The sequence below is a fragment of the Berghia stephanieae genome, chromosome 14, assembly GCF_034508935.2.
Source record: "Berghia stephanieae isolate SIO BIC M18660-M18661 chromosome 14, UCSD_Bste_1.3, whole genome shotgun sequence".
In the NCBI taxonomy this organism is placed as follows: Eukaryota; Metazoa; Mollusca; class Gastropoda; order Nudibranchia; family Aeolidiidae; genus Berghia; species Berghia stephanieae.
The window spans coordinates 17,354,088-17,375,690 of NC_088373.1; the positions used below are offsets into that span (position 1 = coordinate 17,354,088).

Genomic DNA, 21,603 nt, shown 5'->3' on the forward strand with positions numbered 1-21,603 from the left:
GAGGAAGCGGCTGGTTGGTTGTTCATGACACAGTGCTGATGATGACAAAAAGTGAAAAAGTAGGAAAATGTTGAACGATTGCCTTTAAGCCCCATTTCTACTGCACTAAACCCCACTTTTAGAGCAATTGAGATGATAGACTATCATTGATACTCTAACTTCTGGAGAGTGGGAAACTGCACCTGTGTATTCCACCACACATCAACTCTCTCATTGCTAGCACATTGTTTCGAGAAAATGTAATTTCTAAAAGGAGGAAATTCCTCCTCTGGACTCCAAAATCGCGGATTTCCGCGGATCCGAGGAATACCATCAGCACTGATAACAAGACTGACGGATCGTCTTTTACTCAAGACCTACGGGTTGTAAAGTCACTGTACTTGGAAAGTTATGTTAAAAAATGTTAAGAGAATAGAAATGTGACAAAGCTTTATACTTAAAATGTAGGAAATCACCTTTGTATCTACTTTATTTTTAATGTAAAAATCATTTATATAGCGCAATATTCACTAAATGTGTTAAAAGCGCTTCACAAGGGATCCCAAGCCAACAGAAAAAACATGTGGGACAAGACGAGATCAGTGACATGACCCACAGTTCTTGGGTAAAAGGGCTTTGAGCACGTTTAGTAGATATTGTGCTATAGATAGTTTGCGCTTGGCTTAGAAACTCACAACATTGCCATCCGGAAGTATAACGGACCAACACACAAAACTGTGTGTATCCATGAACGTTTATGGTCGGGTTAATACAGTTCAGTGAGTATTACTCATAAACGCGGATGGCAAAAAACAATAACAAAGACCTGAGTGATGTCATCTTCGAACTATCTATGTAAAAAGCTCAACTCTTTTTTTTCTTTTTTTTTTTTCAGGAGGGTTGGGGGGGGGGGGGGGTAAAAAGACCCAAGCAGTGGTCAGTCAAGCCATGTCCAAACACCAATGAATCAACCGAATGTCCAGCCTTGCTCCATAGCAGGACAGTGACTTGCTGACTCAAAGCATCAAAATAGAAAACCGTACCAAAAGGATACTGACCAACTTCATGTTGGTTTCGCATTCCGCACCACAGGAGCTGCAATCGGCACGGAAAGACAACACCTGAAAAAGGAACAGGGAGAAAAGTTAAAGTTTATAAAAAGAAACCTTTATATCTGCTCAGACAGGATGTTCAAGAAAAAGGCTCCTTACTCGCAATTGTCTCACCGAACCCAAGTGTAAAATACTCAACCCTAACACCGAAAATATCTGTAGTTTAACCGGGTAGCTATTACCCCATGCCTATTTATTACATTTTTATGAGACAAGTTATAGGCGTAGTATCAAAGCTAATGTTTTTAGTTTTTGCATCTTTATGATAGTTGAATAAAACTATGTGTGTACCTGCTCCTTTTTAATACATATTTTTCCAATTTTGAAAAGAACCAAAAATCTCCTTCAATCTCCACCTCCACTCATGAACATTTTGACATGAACAATAACATTAAGGTAAACATTCAGCAGTGACCTAGGAGCTCTATAAATAAATCTAAAGTGGGTGTAGATGTAACTTCCCACGGTAAATTGTTCCAATCTGTGATGGCTCTGGGGTAAAATGAGAATTTTCTGAGGTCTTAGGTGGACGGACGTCAGGGGGATGAAACTATCCTTGTTCTTTGTTTTAGTTTTAAAGGGTTTTACAGCACTTGTACTTGCAATACATTTAGTGAGGAAAAGAGTTATATTGGTAGTGTTTGTTTTGTTTGTTTGTTGTTAAGGGTTTAAAGGGGCTTGAAACACTTTATCATCATTTCATTGCCAGGAAAAAGAAATTTAATCCAGATGGTCAAAAATTACAACAAAAAAAAGCACCCAAGAAAAAAAGTAACACAATGGGAAATGGTTTAATAGGGAAAATTGATTTTGCTTTTCAGGTTTTTACAGCGCTTGCAACACATTTAGGTCATATCAGCGTAGCTCAGCGGTACGGTCTTTGCTTCATACCCAAAAGGTACCGAGTTCGATCATCTGCCGCTGCACCTTGAGCAAGTCACCTCGCCCTAGCTCAATTTGCGGCGCTGCACTGCGGCTGATGCCTGGGTTATTCCAGTCTTCCCTTGGAATAGACCCTAGAGACAAATTTCCCCTAAGGGATGAATAAAGGGAATTTTTTTTTTATTATTTATATCAGTGCCTGTAAAAAGGAAGTAAATGGGATAGTAAAAAGTTCTAGAATTACAATTAAAGCACCCAAGAATAAGAGAGAAAAGGAGAATGGTACGAATAGGGAACAGATGTAGATTCCAAGAATACAATATCAGTGTACTTAGTTTGAGATCACTAAATGTCTCACCTAGACACAAGCACAGGTCCCGGCCAAGAGGAATACACTCACCTGTTTACAAATCATACATATGTGAATGGAAAAATAATACAGTACATAACAGAGAGATGTTGCCAAGTTTAGTTAGGTCATTTTTTATCCAAAATGAGTTCTTGTCATAAATGATTAAATCGACCCTTTTTGTACATCTTCGGGAAATATCAAAGCTTAATTTCACTTTTAAATATTTTTTACAGCTTGTCCAGTATGAAATTTGAGAAAAGTTGCTGGATACCTTTCCCATACATCTGACCATAACTTCATGAAAAATCACCCGATTTACTTCAAATAAAGATTAAAATGTTCTGGAGAGCATATTCTTTCAGAAAAAGAAGAAGAAGAAAAAAAGCAAATCCAAAATGTTCACCTTTCCGACCGATTATGTCATGCACTGATATAATTAGCTTAGCATCCCCTGACCCAAACAGATTCATAGCTTAGAATAAAATGGAAATAATTACCTCATTCTGTGTGTTGAATCCTTGGCCGTCGTCTTGGCCAACCACTCCTTGCGATGGAACAGCCTTGTCCCCCTCCGTCTTGAGCTCCTCTGGTGTGTAGACGCCTACTTTATGGTCCTGGGCTTTTGTCCTGGAGTAGTGGCCGATAACCATGGCCGGGTCCCGGCTGGGAGCTAACGTGGCCGTTTGTTAAGGGAGTTACAAGATTTAATTTTGCTGATGGTGACAAAAAGTGGAAAAAAAAGGAGGAAAATTTTGAACAATTGCCTTTAAGTCCCATTTTTTACTGCACGAACCCCCACTTTTAGAGCAATTGAGATGATATTTTATCATTGATCTGTTTGCTTTATAGGTGTTTAACGGTGCTTTCAACACTTTCTAACTTTTATCAATTTTGATCGGCCTTGAAAGGCCATAGATGCTTAATCGTGTTAATACTGTTAGGATACTCCAGATAACTTGTGGAGAGTTGGAAAACTCGACCTATTTGTTCCAACACACAACACAACTCTCTCCCACTGCCAGTACATTTTGGGTAAAATGTAATTTTTAACATTTTTTTAAAGGAGGAAATTTCTTCACTGACTCAATCACAGATTTCTGGGCATTGTAGGGAAACCATCAGCACAGACCAATCAGTGGTCTTACCAAAGCTAGAGATGCCTAAATGAGCCAATAAAATGAAGAGAAAAAAATAAAGTGAGTACATATTTGTGTTTGTGTTTACTGTCTCCTGACGAAGGCCAAGGGCTGAAATGTTTGTTTTGTGTTGTTCCCTTATATATGAGTCACATCTACTCACTTTATTTTTTTCTCTCCAACAGTGGTCTTGAATGACAATCATTGTGATGTTTGTTTTGTTTTTAACACATTTAGGTCATATCAGCACCATAAAAAGGAAGAAAATTGGATAGTAAAAAGTAATAGAATTACAATTAAAGCATCCAAGAAAAGGTAAGACAAAGGGGAATTGGTTCAAATAGGAAACAGATGTAGAGCACACTGTTGAAGTACTTAGATTGAGATCACCTAAAAGTCTCGTCCAGACACAAGCACAGGTCCCCACTAAGAGGGATACATTTAAATGTTTACAAATCATATATAATATGTAAACAAAACAATACAGTGTATAACAGAGAGATGATTGCAAAGACAAAAAATATCATCTCCCAAAACTCTAACTATACATTTGACTGTTTCCTTCCCAGCTCGGGTATCCGGCCAGGGCCAGGACAAAACCAAGCATCTCATTCCAAGACAAAGACAGAAAGCATGTTGGAAAATAGATAAAAGGGGATAGAAGACACAGTACCTCCCTGCCCACTATGGGAGGCCAGGAACCCCATCCAGATACAGGGGGAAAGAAGACACAGTAAGTACCTCCCTGCCCACTATGGGAGGCCAGGAACCCCATCCAGATACAGGGGGAAAGAAGACACAGTAAGTACCTCCCTGCCCACTATGGGAGGCCAGGAACCCCACCCAGATACAGGGGGAAAGAAGACACAGTATGTACCTCCCTGCCCGCTATGGGAGGTCAAGAAGCCCACCCAGATACAGGGGGAAAGAAGACACAGTAAGTACCTCCCTGCCCGCTATGGGAGGTCAGGAAGCCCACCCAGATACAGGGGGAAAGAAGACACAGTAAGTACCTCCCTGCCCGCTATGGGAGGTCAGGAAGCCCACCCAGATACAGGAGGAAAGAAGACAGTAAGTACCTCCCTGCCCGCTATGGGAGGTCAGGAAGCCCACACAGTGTGATGATGATTAAGATGATGATGCAGATTGTTTTGTTTTTAAGGGTTTTACAACGATTGCAACACATTTAGGTTATATCAGCGCCAGTAAAAAGGAAGAAAATGGGATAGTAAAGAGTTATAGAATTACAATTAAAGCACCCAAGAAAAAGTAAGACAAAGGGGAACTGGGAACAAATAGGGATCAGATGTAGATTCCAAGAGCATACCACCAATGTACTTAGTTTGAGATCACCTAAAAGTCTCATCCAGACACAAGCACAGGTCCCAACTAAGAGGAATACACTCAAATGTTTACCAATTATATAATATAATATGTAAACTAAACATAATACAATGTATAACAGAGAGATGATTTACAAGGAAAAAAAATATCATCTCCCAAAACTATAACTATACATTCGACTTCTTCCCTTCCAGCCAAGGAACTCCGGCAAGGATTAGGACAAAACTAAGTAATCTCATTCCAAGACAATGACGGGAAACAATTGGAAAACGGGTATGGGGGGATAGAAGACAGAGCATGTACCTCCCTGCCCACTATGGGAGGTCAGGATCCCCAGATGATGCAGATGATAATGACAATGATAACACATTTCTTTTTCTAATCAAAGGATATGGATTCTCTATGAAACTGTTGCCAGACGGATCATCCAATTTCTGGAAGGAAAAAAAAGAAAGAAAGACAAATGAAACACCAGGAGTTTCACCCCAAGCAGAAAAACTGAAATTGCATTTCATCCCTGGTCATGCAAAAATTATTTTCTTAAATTTCAAACTAAAACAATTGGTCAGGGGGGGGGGGGGGGGAAGGTTGTTTTTGATTTCTTTGGTTTTGACACATGGTTTGTGTTATTCTTGTTTCCTTCCACAAGCATCTACAATGATACTCATTTGGACCGAGTTGGTTTATTTGAAAATCTGATCTATTCTGACCCACCATTTCAAAACAGTATATTTCGTTGAGGTGAATGGGATATTTTTAAAAAAGTAAACTTGTGAATAAATTATGAACTACAAAATTTGAGTGTATTCCAAAAGAAAGAAATTGTATTTCTTCTCCAGCAAACAGAAATTTATATTGACACAGAGTTTCATATTTGTCTATAAACTCCAGTATCCAGCGCCTAGTTCATCCCATCAAAACATTTTGAAAAGGTGAGGAACAATTTTTGTTTGTTTTTTAAAGATGGAAATTGAAAACAGACATGGAGGACAGAAGGCACAGCAAGTGACCTCCTTGCCCACCCTGGGAGGTCAACATGACCCCACCCAGTACTTGAATATCGAGATAGGCCACCCAGCCCTTCTGACCCGTTGTTTGTACGCTTCAATTTAATTACGAAAACAGATAGAATGGACGTTTCGGGTTTCCCCTTTATCAACAAACAGGATGAATGAAACACTACAGATGTTTTCGTTTGTTGCTTTAGGTCTCTTCCAACACAATTGAGGTTATATGAGAGACCGCTGAAACAAAAAAACAAGCAATCTAACAAAAATAGTACAAATGTAAATCAAAATCATAACCTAAAGACATAAGCTAAATTATAAATAACCAAGAACAAACAGGCAGAAGATTTACAGAAAAAAAAATATCCCCTGTCAAAAATACAATCACAAACCAAAGAAGCAGGATAGGCTAGTAAAGAGAAGAAGAAACGACATCACTGTCGGATCGTACACCCATGCGAACATCATAGGTATATGATTCAAGGGTGATCCGTCGTCTGGAAGCAGTATTATGTCAGGATGACATAGGGGCTGGAAATTGAAATAACACCACGAGTGTGGAACGAGATATTTCTATTTGTTATGACTGAATACAATTTCTTACATTGTTAAAAAACAAAGTTGGTATTTTTTATTTCAATATTCAATTTTAGTGTCCAGATTCATTCTGATATACAACACCATTTCGACACTGTGAGTCACATTTGGTCATAGCTAAATATAGACTGGAGTAATTGTTACAATGAATGACATAATCATTTGGAAGGTGAAAAAGATTGAACTGAGACATTGCCAAGTTTAGTTAAAGATTGAACCGAGACATTGCCAAGTTTAGTTAAAGATTGAACTGAGACATTGCCAAGTTTAGTTAAAGATTGAACTGAGACATTGCCAAGTTTAGTTAAAGATTGAACTGAGACATTGCCAAGTTTAGTTAAAGATTGAACTGAGACATTGCCAAGTTTAGTTAAAGATTGAACTGAGACATTGCCAAGTTTAGTTAAAGATTGAACTGAGACATTGCCAAGTTTAGTTAAAGATTGAACTGAGACATTGCCAAGTTTAGTTAAAGATTGAACTGAGACATTGCCAAGTTTAGTTAAAGATTGAACTGAGACATTGCCAAGTTTAGTTAAAGATTGAACTGAGACATTGCCAAGTTTAGTTAAAGATTGAACTGAGACATTGCCAAGTTTAGTTAGAAGGTCAATTTTTATCCAAAGTGAGTTCTCGTCATAAATGATTAAATCAACCCTTTTTGTACATATTCGGGGAATTCCAAAGCTTATTTTCACTTCTAAATATTTTTTACGGCTAGTCAAGTTAAAAACATGAAATTTGAGAAAAGTTGCTGGATACCTTTCCCATATATCTGACCATAACTTCATGAAAAACCATGAAAAATCACCTGCGTTACTTCATATAAGGATTAAAATGCTCTGGGGAACAAATTCTTTCAAAAAATGCAAAAAAATTCAAATCCGAAATTTTCATCCTTCCGGCTGATTACGTCATGCACTGACACAATTGTTAAACACATTCTGTGTGTCAATATTCTCCATGACAAACCAACAAAACAAGCAAGGCCACACATCTGTACACACCAATGTAAAAGGCTGTTCCATCTTCTTGAGATTCTTTAGTTTCTCCAGGAAGGCATCAATACTGGCTGCCACATCAGGCTGTTGAATCTGATCAAAGACAAATGTTGGTTCCAATTAGATTGTTTTGTTTTTGTTTTTAAGGGTTTTACGGCGCTTGCAACACATTTAGGTTATATTAGCGCCAGTAAAAAGGAAGGAAATGGGATAGTAAAAAGTTCTAGAATTACAATTAAAGTACCAAAGAAAAAGTAAGACAAAGGGGTGAGAACAAATAGGGATCAGATGTAGATTCCAAGAGCATACCACCAATGTACTTAGTTTGAAATCACCTACAAGTCTCATCCAGACACAAGCACAAAATCCAACAAAGAGGAATACACTCAAATGCTTACATTATACATTCAAAATAAAAATAATAATACATAACAGAGAGATGATTTACAAGGAAAAAAATATCTCCCAAAACAATAACTATGCATTTGACTGTTTCCCTCCCAGCTAGGACTCCGGCCAGAGCCAAGAAAAAACCAAGTAATCTCATTCCAAGATAAAGACAGAAAGCATGTTGGAAAACAGATATAAGGGGATAGAAGACACAGTATGTACCCCCCTGCCCGCTATGGGAGGTCAGGATCCCCACCCAGCCAATTAGATTAAAACATGAACAATCAATAACAATATGAAATGGAATGTAAGCTTCAATTTAATTACAAAAACAGCTAGAATGGACGTTTTGAGTTTCCCCTTTATCAACAAAACAGGATGAATGAAACACTACAAGTGGTAGTGGCGTTGTTAAGATGAATAAACAAAACATTCTATCTGTTTTCGTAATTAAATTGAAGCTTACATTCAATTTCACATTATCTATTTATTTCTTTAAGCTTCAAGCAGAAACATTTACAACATGAACAATGAGCATTTATAAATAGAGCAATACCATCTAAACGAGCTCAAAGCGCTTTATGAGAGGTCCCTAGCCAACAGCAACACCAAACATGTAAGACGAGACACAACGCCTACTAATATTAGGCCATATTACAAATTTTTCTGACAGAGACATTGCTCTTAACAGCCAGATACTGGCTGTACACCGATTTTGTAAGGGTACTCAATACTGTGTTGGGATCCAGACAGGTCAGTTGGACTGAGAACGATCCCAGATTAGGTCGAGGTTGCTTGAAATGGTATTGAGTTCCATTTCAACAGGCGATAGAAAGAGAGGAAGAGAAAGAGAGGAAGAGGGAGAGAGAGAGAGAGAGAGAGAGAGAGAGAGAGAGAGAGAGTGAGAGAGAAAGAGAGAGAGAATGAGAGAGAATGAGAGAGAATGAGAGTGTGAGAGAGAAAGAGAGAGAGAGAGAGAAAGAGAGAGAGAGAGAGAGAGAGAGAGAGAGAGAAAATAAGTAGGAGTGAAATATCTGTTCAATGTTACAGTTATCGTTTAACGTTATAACAAGTGTAACTAAATGACAAATTGCCATATTTATGGACAATAAAGATCTATTATTATTATTATTATTATTATTATTATTATTATTATTATTGTATTACACTTGTTCATTTGCTATTCTTGTGATATTGTGGCAAATTGCGTTCTAGTGCTGCTTTGGACCCAAGTAATAGTCTCACCGGTCTGTCTACGTCACAAGTCACATTCAAATGCTCTAATTTTTTGCAATAGACTAGTTTCTCATCCAAACAAATGCTAATGTCTAATTCACGGCACAGAAATTGGAATGAACCCCTCATCTCCACAGGCCTAATGGCTCTGACTATGAAGGACAACCACTCATTCCTATCTATGATAACAGTCATGCATCCCAGAGGGACAAGACCCAGGGTTGTCAATTAAAGAGGCAAAAAATTGACAGAACTTTTACACAAACACACAGACTGACCCCTTTCCGAGTGCTGAACTCAAGTAAAAAGGCATTAAATGTACTGACTTTTTTTCAATTTAACAAGTGATTGGAGAATATACTAAGGATTTATAATATACTGAATTCTGTAAATATACGGGACATTGTCAACCTTGGAGGTTGCAGTAGGGCTTGGTCAAGCTGGCCAACTGCAGAGGGCGACAAGAATAGGCAATGGCAAACCATTCTTGTAACTTTGCCGAGTTAACTGCATGAATAAGTCCAAAAAGTTAAACGGTGACAGCGTAAAGGGGAGCATGTTTTCACGGAAGACTGCTGCCTCGCTCGGTTGGGAGCGTGATGTTCGTCAGGTCACACCGAACCGTCAGCCAGTTACTAGGCGAAATAAATTTAACAAATGTGACAAAACCAAAATTGGGACATGGAATGTCAGGACCTGTGCCCAAAAAGGAAAACTAAACAACATTCTAAAAGAAATGAAACAGCTCAAAATAAATATTCTTGGCCTGGCAGAGATGAGATGGAAAGAGCAGGGAACCATGTCAAAACAAGAAAACAACACGACATATAAGATCATATGGAGTGGTGGAACCTCTTTCCAAAAAGGAGTAGGGATGATCTTAGACCAACAATCAACCAAATTTTACAAAGGGCACGTAGCAATCTCAGACAGAGTTTTGCTGGTTAAGCTAAGAGGACCTGTAGTTGACACCAATATTATTCAAGTTTATGCACCAACAGAAGAGGCGACAGATGCAGATATGACAGAGTTTTACCATTCACTAGACAAAGCAAAACGAATGTGTAAATCACAAGAAGTCCTTATGGTAATGGGGGACCTAAATGCTAAGATTGGCAGAGGCAGAGATGGTGACATAATCGGACCACATGGACTCGGAGACAGAAATGAACGAGGAAACATCCGGGCAGATTGGTGTAGAACAAATAAATTAATGATTTCAAACACCTGGTTTCAACAACACCCAAGAAGAACCTGGACATGGCAATCACCAGGGGACAGAGCAAGGAACCAGATAGACTTTATAGCAGTATAATCAAGATTCAGAAATGGCATATTAAATTGCAAAACCTACCCAGGCGCCGATGTAGACAGTGACCATGTCCCAGTTGTTTGTACAGTAAGGATAAAGTTTAAAGCTATTCAGAGAACAGCTGGTAGAATAAAGAGGGATTACAGGTTATGCAAAGACAATGGCATACAAACAAAAATGAGAGAAGAATTTGAAAATGCACTCATGATACAAAGCCAAAGTGAACCTGATAACGAAAAATGTGAAAAACACTTTGATATATTCCAAAAGTGTGTCAAAGCAACTGCAGAAAAGAATTTACCAATAGCTCAAATAAACAGCAAAAAGGAATGGATGACAAATGGAATTCTAAACCTATTTGAAGAAAGACGAAAATGCAACAGAGGGTCTGCAGAATACCAAACATTGAACAACCACATTAAATCCAAATGCATCGAGGCACACGAGAACTATCTAGACTGGAAATGCTGCGAAATCGAAAGAGAATACAAACCCAACCCCCAACAAGCTCACCAAAGAATAAAAGAACTATCAGGGAAAAGGAAAAGCAAAGCAGCAGGAAGTTGTATCCAAAACAAACAAGGGAACTGCTATTTGAAGAACAACATATAGAAAGCCGATGGATAGAATACATAGGCGAACTGTACAATGATCCAAATAGAAATGAACCACCACTGAAATTCAAAGAACCATTAAGCGGACCAAACATCACCAAAAGTGAAATTGAACATGCCATGGAACGAATGAGGGATGGTAAAGCAACAGGCCCTGATGAAATATCTGTAGAGGTATTAAAAAGACTAGGAGATCTAGCAATTGATGAACTTCACATATTATTCAACAATATATACAACACTGGGAAAATTCTAGAAGATCTCTGTAACTCTATTTTCATAGCAATACCAAAGAAAGCAGGTGCAGTCAGATGCGAAAATTTTAGAACTATAAGTTTAATAAGTCACATCAACAAAATACTGTTGCGTATAATTATCAACAGGCTAAGGAATAAGATTAACCTCGAAATCGCAGAAGAACAATATGGATTCCAACCTGACAGAGGGACAAGGAACGCAATATACCTCCTCCGTGTTTTAAGTGAAAGAGCTATACAGGTTCAGACCCCACTATACCTCTGTTTTGTCGACTACAAAAAAGCTTTTGATAGAGTACGCCACGAAGAAATACTAAAACAACTGCACTCCATTGGCGCTGATGAGAAAGACCTCAGACTCATGCAAACATTATACTACACCCAGCAGGCATCTATCAAAATCGGAAACTCTACAGGAAATTCCATTCCTATTAAGAAAGGAGTCCGTCAAGGGTGTGTTGCCTCATCAGATCTGTTTAATCTATACCAAGAAACAATCATGAGGGGCATAGCTAATATGGAGGGAATAAAAGTAGGAGGTCACAACATAAATAATATAAGATACGCAGACGATAGGGTACTCATTGCAACATCAGAAATCCAACTTCAAAAGATTGTTGACAAAGTGGTAGTAGATAGTGAAGCCAAGGGAATGGAAGTGAATATCACCAAAACTGAATGCATGGTAATACAGAAAAACCCCGAAAACAACAACACCTGCAATATAACGATTCACGGCGAGCAACTTACCAACGTAGAAAGTTTTAAATACCTAGGTTCAATAGTGACAACAGATGGAAGATGTAACCGAGACATACGAGCAAGAATAACTCAAGTCAAACAGGCCTTCATGGACCTCGGAAAAATTTTGAAAAACAAACAGATGTCGTTCGGGATTAGATTCCGAGTCTTGAAGTGCTACGTGTGGCCAATCTTGTTATACGGATGCGAAAGCTGGACTACAAATGCAGAAACACAAAAGAACATTGAAGCTTTTGAAATGTGGTGTTTGAGAAGGATGCAGAGAATATCGTATACTGCACACAAAACGAACGAAGAAATGCTAAAACAAACATACCAACAAAGGAAACTAATGCCCTTAATAGCGGATCGACAACTATCCTTTTTCGGACACATAGTAAGGAAAGATAAGAATGAATACCTGGCAAGTTGTGGAAAAATACCTGGTAAACGCGCCCGGGGGAGACAAAGAAAAACACTCATAGACCAACTGAAGGGCTTCACCAACCTAACAATCCAAGAGATGTTTGAAAAAGCAAGAGACGGGGAGGAATGGAGAGAGATAATTCATGCAGTATCCGAAGCCTGGACCAGGCATGGAACCTAGAAGAAGAAGAAGTCAACCTTGAAAAGCAATTTGCCCCCATGTACCCACCCTTCTAATGACCTGTCCTTGCTCCAGACCATTCTACCCCCATGTACCCACCCTTCTAATGACCTGTCCTTGCTCCAGACCATTCTACCCCCATGTACCCACCCTTCTAATGACCTGTCCTTGCTCCAGACCATTCTACCCCCATGTACCCACCCTTCTAATGACCTCTCCTTGCTCCAGACCATTCTACCCCCATGTACCCACCCTTCTAATGACCTGTCCTTGCTCCAGACCATTCTACCCCCATGTACCCACCCTTCTAATGACCTATCCTTGCTCCAGACCATTCTACCCCCATGTACCCACCCTTCTAATGATCTGTCCTTGCTCCAGACCATTCTACCCCCATGTACCCACCCTTCTAATGACCTGTCCTTGCTCCAGACCATTCTACCCCCATGTACCCACCCTTCTAATGACCTGTCCTTGCTCCAGACCATTCTACCCCCATGTACCCACCCTTCTAATGACCTGTCCTTGCTCCAGACTATTCTACCCCCATGTACCCACCCTTCTAATGACCTGTCCTTGCTCCAGACCATTCTACCCCCATGTACCCACCCTTCTAATGATCTGTCCTTGTTCCAGACCATTCTACCCCCATGTACCCACCCTTCTAATGATCTGTCCTTGCTCCAGACCATTCTACCCCCATGTACCCACCCTTCTAATGATCTGTCCTTGCTCCAGACCATTCTACCACCATGTACCCACCCTTCTAATGATCTGTCCTTGCTCCAGACCATTCTACCCCCATGTACCCACCCTTCTAATGATCTGTCCTTGCTCCAGACCATTCTACCCCCATGTACCCACCATTCTAATGACCTGTCCTTGCTCCAGACCATTCTACCCCCATGTACCCACCCTTCTAATGATCTGTCCTTGTTCCAGACCATTCTACCCCCATGTACCCACCCTTCTAATGATCTGTCCTTGCTCCAGACCATTCTACCCCCATGTACCCACCCTTCTAATGACCTGTCCTTGCTCCAGACCATTCTACCCCCATGTACCCACCCTTCTAATGATCTGTCCTTGTTCCAGACCATTCTACCCCCATGTACCCACCCTTCTAATGATCTGTCCTTGCTCCAGACCATTCTACCCCCATGTACCCACCCTTCTAATGATCTGTCCTTGCTCCAGACCATTCTACCCCCATGTACCCACCCTTCTAATGATCTGTCCTTGCTCCAGACCATTCTACCCCCATGTACCCACCCTTCTAATGATCTGTCCTTGCTCCAGACCATTCTACCACCATGTACCCACCCTTCTAATGATCTGTCCTTGCTCCAGACCATTCTACCCCCATGTACCCACCCTTCTAATGATCTGTCCTTGCTCCAGACCATTCTACCCCCATGTACCCACCCTTCAAATGACCTGTCCTTGCTCCAGACCATTCTACCCCCATGTACCCACCCTTCTAATGATCTGTCCTTGTTCCAGACCATTCTACCCCCATGTACCCAGCCTTCTAATGATCTGTCCTTGCTCCAGACCATTCTACCCCCATGTACCCACCTTCTAATGATCTGTCCTTGCTCCAGACCATTCTACCCCATGTACCCACCCTTCTAATGATCTGTCCTTGTCCAACCATTCTACCCCCATGTACCCACCCTTCTAATGACCTGTCCTTGCTCCAGACCATTCTACCCCATGTACCCACCCTTCTAATGATCTGTCCTTGCTCCAGACCATTCTACCCATGTACCCACCCTTCTAATGACTGTCCTTGCTCCAGACCATTCTACCCCATGTACCCACCCTTCTAATGACCTGTCCTTGCTCCAGACCATTCTACCCCATGTACCCACCCTTCTAATGATCTGTCCTTGCTCCAGACCATTCTACCCCCATGTACCCACCCTTCTAATGACCTGTCCTTGCTCCAGACCATTCTACCCCCATGTACCCACCCTTCTAATGACCTTCCTTGCTCCAGACTATTCTACCCCCATGTACCCACCCTTCTAATGACCTGTCCTTGCTCCAGACATTCTACCCCCATGTACCCACCCTTCTAATGACCTGTCCTTGCTCCAGACCATTCTACCCCCATGTACCCACCCTTCTAATGACCTGTCCTTGCTCCAGACTATTCTACCCCCATGTACCCACCCTTCTAATGACCTGTCCTTGCTCCAGACATTCTACCCCCATGTACCCACCCTTCTAATGACCTGTCCTTGCTCCAGACCATTCTACCCCCATGTACCCACCCTTCTAATGACCTGTCCTTGCTCCAGACTATTCTACCCCATGTACCCACCCTTCTAATGACCTTCCTTGCTCCAGACCATTCTACCCCCATGTACCCACCCTTCTAATGACCTGTCCTTGCTCCAGACCATTCTACCCCCATGTACCCACCCTTCTAATGACCTGTCCTTGCTCCAGACCATTCTACCCCCATGTACCCACCCTTCTAATGACCTGTCCTTGCTCCAGACCATTCTACCCCCATGTACCACCCTTCTAATGACCTGTCCTTGCTCCAGACATTCTACCCCCATGTACCCACCCTTCTAATGACCTGTCCTTGCTCCAGACCATTCTACCCCCATGTACCCACCCTTCTAATGACCTGTCCTTGCTCCAGACCATTCTACCCCCATGTACCACCCTTCTAATGACCTGTCCTTGCTCCAGACCATTCTACCCCCATGTACCCACCCTTCTAATGACCTGTCCTTGCTCCAGACCATTCTACCCCCATGTACCCACCCTTCTAATGACCTGTCCTTGCTCCAGACCATTCTACCCCCATGTACCCACCCTTCTAATGACCTGTCCTTGCTCCAGACCATTCTACCCCCATGTACCCACCCTTCTAATGACCTGTCCTTGCTCCAGACCATTCTACCCCATGTACCCACCCTTCTAATGACCTGTCCTTGCTCCAGACATTCTACCCCCATGTACCCACCCTTCTAATGACCTGTCCTTGCTCCAGACCATTCTACCCCCATGTACCCACCCTTCTAATGACCTGTCCTTGCTCCAGACCATTCTACCCCCATGTACCCACCCTTCTAATGACCTGTCCTTGCTCCAGACCATTCTACCCCATGTACCCACCCTTCTAATGACTGTCCTTGCTCCAGACCATTCTACCCCCATGTACCCACCCTTCTAATGACCTGTCCTTGCTCCAGACCATTCTACCCCATGTACCCACCCTTCTAATGACCTGTCCTTGCTCCAGACCATTCTACCCCCATGTACCCACCCTTCTAATGACCTGTCCTTGCTCCAGACCATTCTACCCCATGTACCCACCCTTCTAATGACTGTCCTTGCTCCAGACCATTCTACCCCCATGTACCCACCCTTCTAATGACTGTCCTTGCTCCAGACCATTCTACCCCCATGTACCCACCCTTCTAATGACCTGTCCTTGCTCAGACCATTCTACCCATGTACCCACCCTTTAATGACTGTCCTTGCCAAGACCTTCTACCCATACCACCCTTCTAATGACCGATCCTTGCTCCGACCATTTACCCCCAGTACCCACCCTTCTAATGACTGTCCTTGCTCCAGACCATTCTACCCATGTACCCACCCTTCTAATGCTGTCCTTGCTCCAGACATTCTACCCCATGTACCTACCCTTCTAATGACCTGTCCTTGCTCCAGACATTCTACCCCCATGTACCCACCCTTCTAATGACTGTCCTTGCTCCAGACCATTCTACTCCCATGTACCACCCTTTAAGACCTGCCTTGCCCAGACATCTACCCCATGTACCCACCCTTCTAATGACCTGTCCTTGCTCAGACATTCTACCCCATGTACCACCTTCTAATGATTGTCCTTGCTCCAGACCATCTACCCCCATGTACCCACCTTCTAATGACTTCCTTGCTCCAGACATTCTACCCCATGTACCACCTTCTATGATTTGTCTTGCTCCAGACATTCTACCCATGTACCCACCTTCTAATGACCTGTCTTGTCCAGACCATTCTACCCACATGTACCCACCCTTCTAATGACCTGTCCTTGCTCCAGACCATTCTAACACCCATGTACCACCTTCTAATGACTGTCCCTTTTCTAGACCATATCTACCCCATGTACCCCTTCTAATGGACCTGTCCTTGCTCCAGACTTCTACCCCCATGTACCCACCCTTCTAATATCTGTCCTTGTCCAGACATCACGCTTTGTACCAGAACTCTCTATGATTATCGCTCGAACATTAAAATGAGACTGTTAATCTAACATTCTTGTAAGACATCAAACCAATTACCAACTTGCTTCATATGACCGTCCTTAGCTTCATACATTCTTTCCACAGTGACCAACCTGTTACAGATACATGTCCTTCTCCTAGAATTGTAGACCTTTTCAAGAACCTTTCTAATGTCCTGTCCAGTGGGCTCGACCATCGGACCATGTACACCCTCGAATGGACTGATATCAGATCAATATACCATTAACCCAACCCATTTCTATTGACTTCCTTGCTCAGTACATTCTACCCCATTGTACCCACGTTAATGAACTGTCCATTATTTGATTCTCCTCCTGACCCACCTTAATGACCTGTCGTGCTCCCAGACATTTGACATGTACCCACCCTTCTAAGACTTTCTTCTCCATGATTCACCCATGTAATTTTTATTTTGTTTCTAGTCTTTACTCCAGTACACCTTCCTATTAAACTTTTGCTCTCCAGACCACCCAAAACCATGTACCACCACTTCTAATGACCTGTATTGTCCAACTTTTTAAATTAACCCTTGCTAATGACCTTTTTGCCAGACCATTCTACCCATTTGTCCCCCTTCAATGCTTTTGCTCAACCGTTCTAACCCCCAATGTTACCACCTTCATAATGATTTGTTTTGCTTTGTGTTTTTAAGTTTTCTACCCTTGTCACACACATGAAGGTCATATCAGCGCCAGTAAAAAGGAAGAAAATGGGATAGTAAAAAGTTCTAGAATTACCATTAAAGCACAAAACAAAAGGTGAGACAAAGGGGAATTGGTTCAAATAGGGAACAGATGTAGATTCCCAGAGCACACCGCAAAAGTACTTAAGTTTGAGATCACCTAAAAGTCTCCCCCAGACACAAGCACAGGTCCCAAGAGGAATACACTCAAATGTTTACAAATCATATAATATGATATGTAAACTAAACATAATACAATGCATAACAGAGAGATGATTTACAAGGGAAAAATATCATCTCCCAAAACTTTAACTATACATTCGACTGTTTCCCTCCCAGCCAAGGAACTCCGGCAAGAGTCAAGACAAAACTAAGTAATCTCATTCCAAGACAATGACAGGAAACAATTGGAAAACGGGTATGGGGGGATAGAAGACACAGCATGTACTTCCCTGCCCGCTATGGGAGGTCAGGACTACCACCCAGATAAAATTGTTGAACTCCTGCCTTGGGAAGTTTGAACAAGAAAAATATCTTTGTTACAATGATTGGTTCTCTATTGTCACAATTTGACATTAAGAATTATCATTATGGTCAGGAAATCATTACGCATCAAGATCTATTTTAAATGAAACCAGAAATGTGTTGAAGAAAAAACTATGACCTCAAAGGATAATCGGGAATAAGTATAATTACAATTGGATGGACGGGGAGCTCTGAGAAACAAATATAAAATATCTGACAAGTCTGGAAATTAATAGTTTAGCATCAGTTTGGGTTTTAAATTCCTGAGTGCCAAAATAAAATGGTGATTCATACACAATCTCTATTCTATGTAAAGCTTACACGATTTTCCTGGAGGAATCTCAAACTCAATGTGTGGAATGGAAATGGTGGCGTGATCTGTCTGGACAATCTGGCGGTTCAGGTCCTGAAAAAAAAAAGATATATATTATATAAATAATTAAGCAATATTTCACCAAAAAAAAATGTATCTGATCAGCCTAATAGAAAATGTGTGAGAATTGATAATTGAATATTTTATTTAGTACATTAAGCTTTGTCCAAAATTTTATTTGGTAACATCTAGATGCTGTTACATATAGCAGTTGAAAACAGCCTATGATGATTGTGGAGCTCTTTTCTGTAATGATGTGACTGTGAAAACATTGCTGTGCAATTATTTCCCTTATTACAGCGAAAAATAAAATCCCTTCCAAAAACAAATTAACGGGAAACTACACGGCTGATAGAATCTATTTCCACACTTATAAAATCTCGAAAATATGCAAAAAATTGCAATGCAAATCAGGGATTATTTCTTTCCTTTTTTTTTCAGCCACAAGTGATGCAAAACGACCTGACATGCCAGTAAACGTTTGTCCACAATCTGAAAATTCGCTTTACATGGATTTATCTTATTTAACTTGACAAACAAAAATTCTGAGACTCTAAAAGAAAAATTGAAGATTCTGTGAATCTGCTTAAAATCCTCAGCACTAGATATATTCATGACCTACTTGCACTGATTTGACCTCCAGGGTGTAGATGATTCCTCTGTCCTGGATGTTTCCTCCTGGTTGGAGTTCTGCATTGCGGTAACCACAATGGCTGCAGTCAAACGACCCGATAACGACCTCTCTGAAGAACGGAATTCGGGTCAGAAAAAGACGAGTTGTGCCCTGGGAGAAAATGAAAGAGAAAAAAAAAAAAAATACAATCAATAATACATTTTGATTATGAAACAAAAACCATCTGTTCTCATAACGACTGGCAAGATTTCATAGTTTCCATGTACAAACTCTTTCAATTTCTTTTACTTAAGTTTCTAGCTTATCAAAAAATAATTTATTTTTTTTTTTTTAATTCCCTTTATTCATCCCCCAAGGGCAATTGCCGTGTTCTACATCACAAGGTATTGATCAGCAACTAGGATTCTATATCAACCTTCAGGTCCCATCTAAGAGGGATACACTCAAATGTTTACAAATCATTTACAATATGTAAACAAAACAGTACAGTGTATAACAGACATGATTTACAAGACAAAAAATATCATCTATACATTTCACTGTTTCCCTCCCAGCTTGGATATCCTGCCAGCGCCTGGACAAAACCAAGTAATCTCATTCCAAGACAAAGACAGAAAGCATGTTGGAAAATAGATATAGGGGGATAGAAGACACAGTACGTACCTCCCTGCCCACTGAACAAAGGTAAGATCTTAACATCAAATTCATATCATGTCCATCTTTTAGGAATGAAAGCTAGATTTTAGAAGGGGGGGGGGGGGGGGGGGGGGAGGAATGTAGGGACCATATTTATTGTGTGTTCTGGTTTGTTATTGTTCCCAGCTGTGTTGTTGAGAACTATTTTATGATTTTTATGTCTGTGAAGCACCAGGAGTTCATTCACTGTGGTGTGTTATTTTTTCTTGTGTTTCTGACGTTGTGTGGGTATAAAAACTGCTCGCAGTTATCATTCTTTCTCTTTTGGCATTTTGATTCAACGTGGATAATTCGTATAAGTTTATCTCACATACCAAGATCCATACCCAAACCTACCCACTTCAGTGGTGAACGCCCGCTTCTGTTGTAATTTTATTTATCTTATTTTATACCATCGTGAATAAGATAGAAAAGTCTATTCACCTACCTCTTCTTCACAATTCACACACAAACTCTCAATTTCCGTTATTTCAGGAGCCTTGTCATCAGCTGTGATGTCACGAAATATTGGCTTGTTCTTGTTCTCAGACTCTCCACAACCAGCACAATCTTCATGTTTTTCATCCATTCTGGGAGACATACAAATAAATCACAAATTATCTTTGAAAATGGCAACAACAAAAAATGAGTTAAATCAACCTGAAGCGTATATAATATATTTTACGGTTCAAAGTGTTTGATATTATCGTAGTGTTTTGTAAGGTCTTAATTCTCTTGTCACATGATGTATTGTATAACTAGGAACTCATGACACCCAGCAATGTGTAGTCAGAATGTGGAATGATGAATCACGCAGATTCCATGAAAACTTAAAGGGAACTCGATAAAATAAGCAATTGTCTCATTTTCATTCGATTGGGACAGTGGACACCCTTCTACGAGAAATAGGCTGTACTTCGTGTGTGAAACTTTTCTCTTTAAGGGGCGAGTTTCTTCTATTCATTTATTTCTTGATTGTTTTGTTTTATTGCCAAGTCTTGTTAATTTTTTTTTTAAACCTTGAAATAATATTAATATCATGCACAGTATGTTTAATCGTGGCCACCAGTGACCAACCCTCTTTTCTATGCTAAAGTCCCGTTTCAATCAGTGTCAATTAATCGAGAGGCTGTCCAGTGGGGGAATTCCCAGTCACAGATTTCGAGTTTTTTGCAATAGTAAATTTAGAGTAGAAAATCATAACTTTGGAACCAGCTAAAATTCAGGAGCTTCTGATCCGAAAGCGAGCATCATCCCACAAGACCACATAGCCGCACAATTAATGCTGTGATAAAGCTTGTTTTGCTGACCAATATTATTTATAGCATGTATTTATTTATAATTTATAATGAGTCAAAATTGGAAAAACATGATTGGGGAAAATCCTGAAAATAGTCGATATGGAAAGATTTAATTCTACAGTAAATACCTCTCAATAATGGAACATTGCATAGGCCAGCAAAGTGATGAACAATATTGGGGAAAATGGGCTGGAGAAGAAAACTGAAGTAAGCGAAGTGAAGAATAGTAAGTATTAACATCATCATTATAAAAATTTTAAATGACGAAAGTGAACCGATAATATGGGGGCTGTCATTATACCCAGACATCTGTCTGGGGATAATGAAAATTCGTTATCCCCAGTCGCCTGTCTGGGGATAACCAAATTTCGTTATCCCCAGACATGTATTTGAAACTCCGCTCTTTTAAATAATTATCCACATTCCAGAATATGGAATGTTTCCAAATTCACATAGAAATAAGGAAAGTTAATAAAATATCTATAAAAACATAAAATTAACCAACATTAAATCAGTTGTTACTACATATACACAATATGCGTTGACTTGGAAGTGGGTGTCATGGC

At 40.5% G+C, this 21,603-nt stretch overlaps 1 protein-coding gene across 1 annotated transcript in view; it reads right to left on the reverse strand.

The window, feature by feature from the left end:
- The window catches only part of LOC144959680 (zinc finger protein ZPR1-like), a 33,822-nt gene extending 12,571 nt beyond the window's left edge, over nucleotides 1-21,251 (reverse strand). Inside the window, exons 1-11 of the mRNA XM_078892359.1 lie at nucleotides 21,166-21,251; nucleotides 20,185-20,326; nucleotides 19,050-19,211; nucleotides 18,376-18,460; nucleotides 16,193-16,211; nucleotides 14,847-14,879; nucleotides 14,695-14,722; nucleotides 7,417-7,503; nucleotides 5,199-5,239; nucleotides 2,823-3,000; nucleotides 1,034-1,100 (exon numbers count right to left, since the gene is read on the reverse strand). Coding sequence (XP_078748485.1) covers nucleotides 1,034-1,100; nucleotides 2,823-3,000; nucleotides 5,199-5,239; nucleotides 7,417-7,503; nucleotides 14,695-14,722; nucleotides 14,847-14,879; nucleotides 16,193-16,211; nucleotides 18,376-18,460; nucleotides 19,050-19,211; nucleotides 20,185-20,326; nucleotides 21,166-21,188 — 865 coding nt within the window. The 5' untranslated portion in view covers nucleotides 21,189-21,251. The remainder of the gene's footprint in view (nucleotides 1-1,033; nucleotides 1,101-2,822; nucleotides 3,001-5,198; nucleotides 5,240-7,416; nucleotides 7,504-14,694; nucleotides 14,723-14,846; nucleotides 14,880-16,192; nucleotides 16,212-18,375; nucleotides 18,461-19,049; nucleotides 19,212-20,184; nucleotides 20,327-21,165) is intronic.
- Nucleotides 21,252-21,603: the final 352 nt, after the last annotated feature.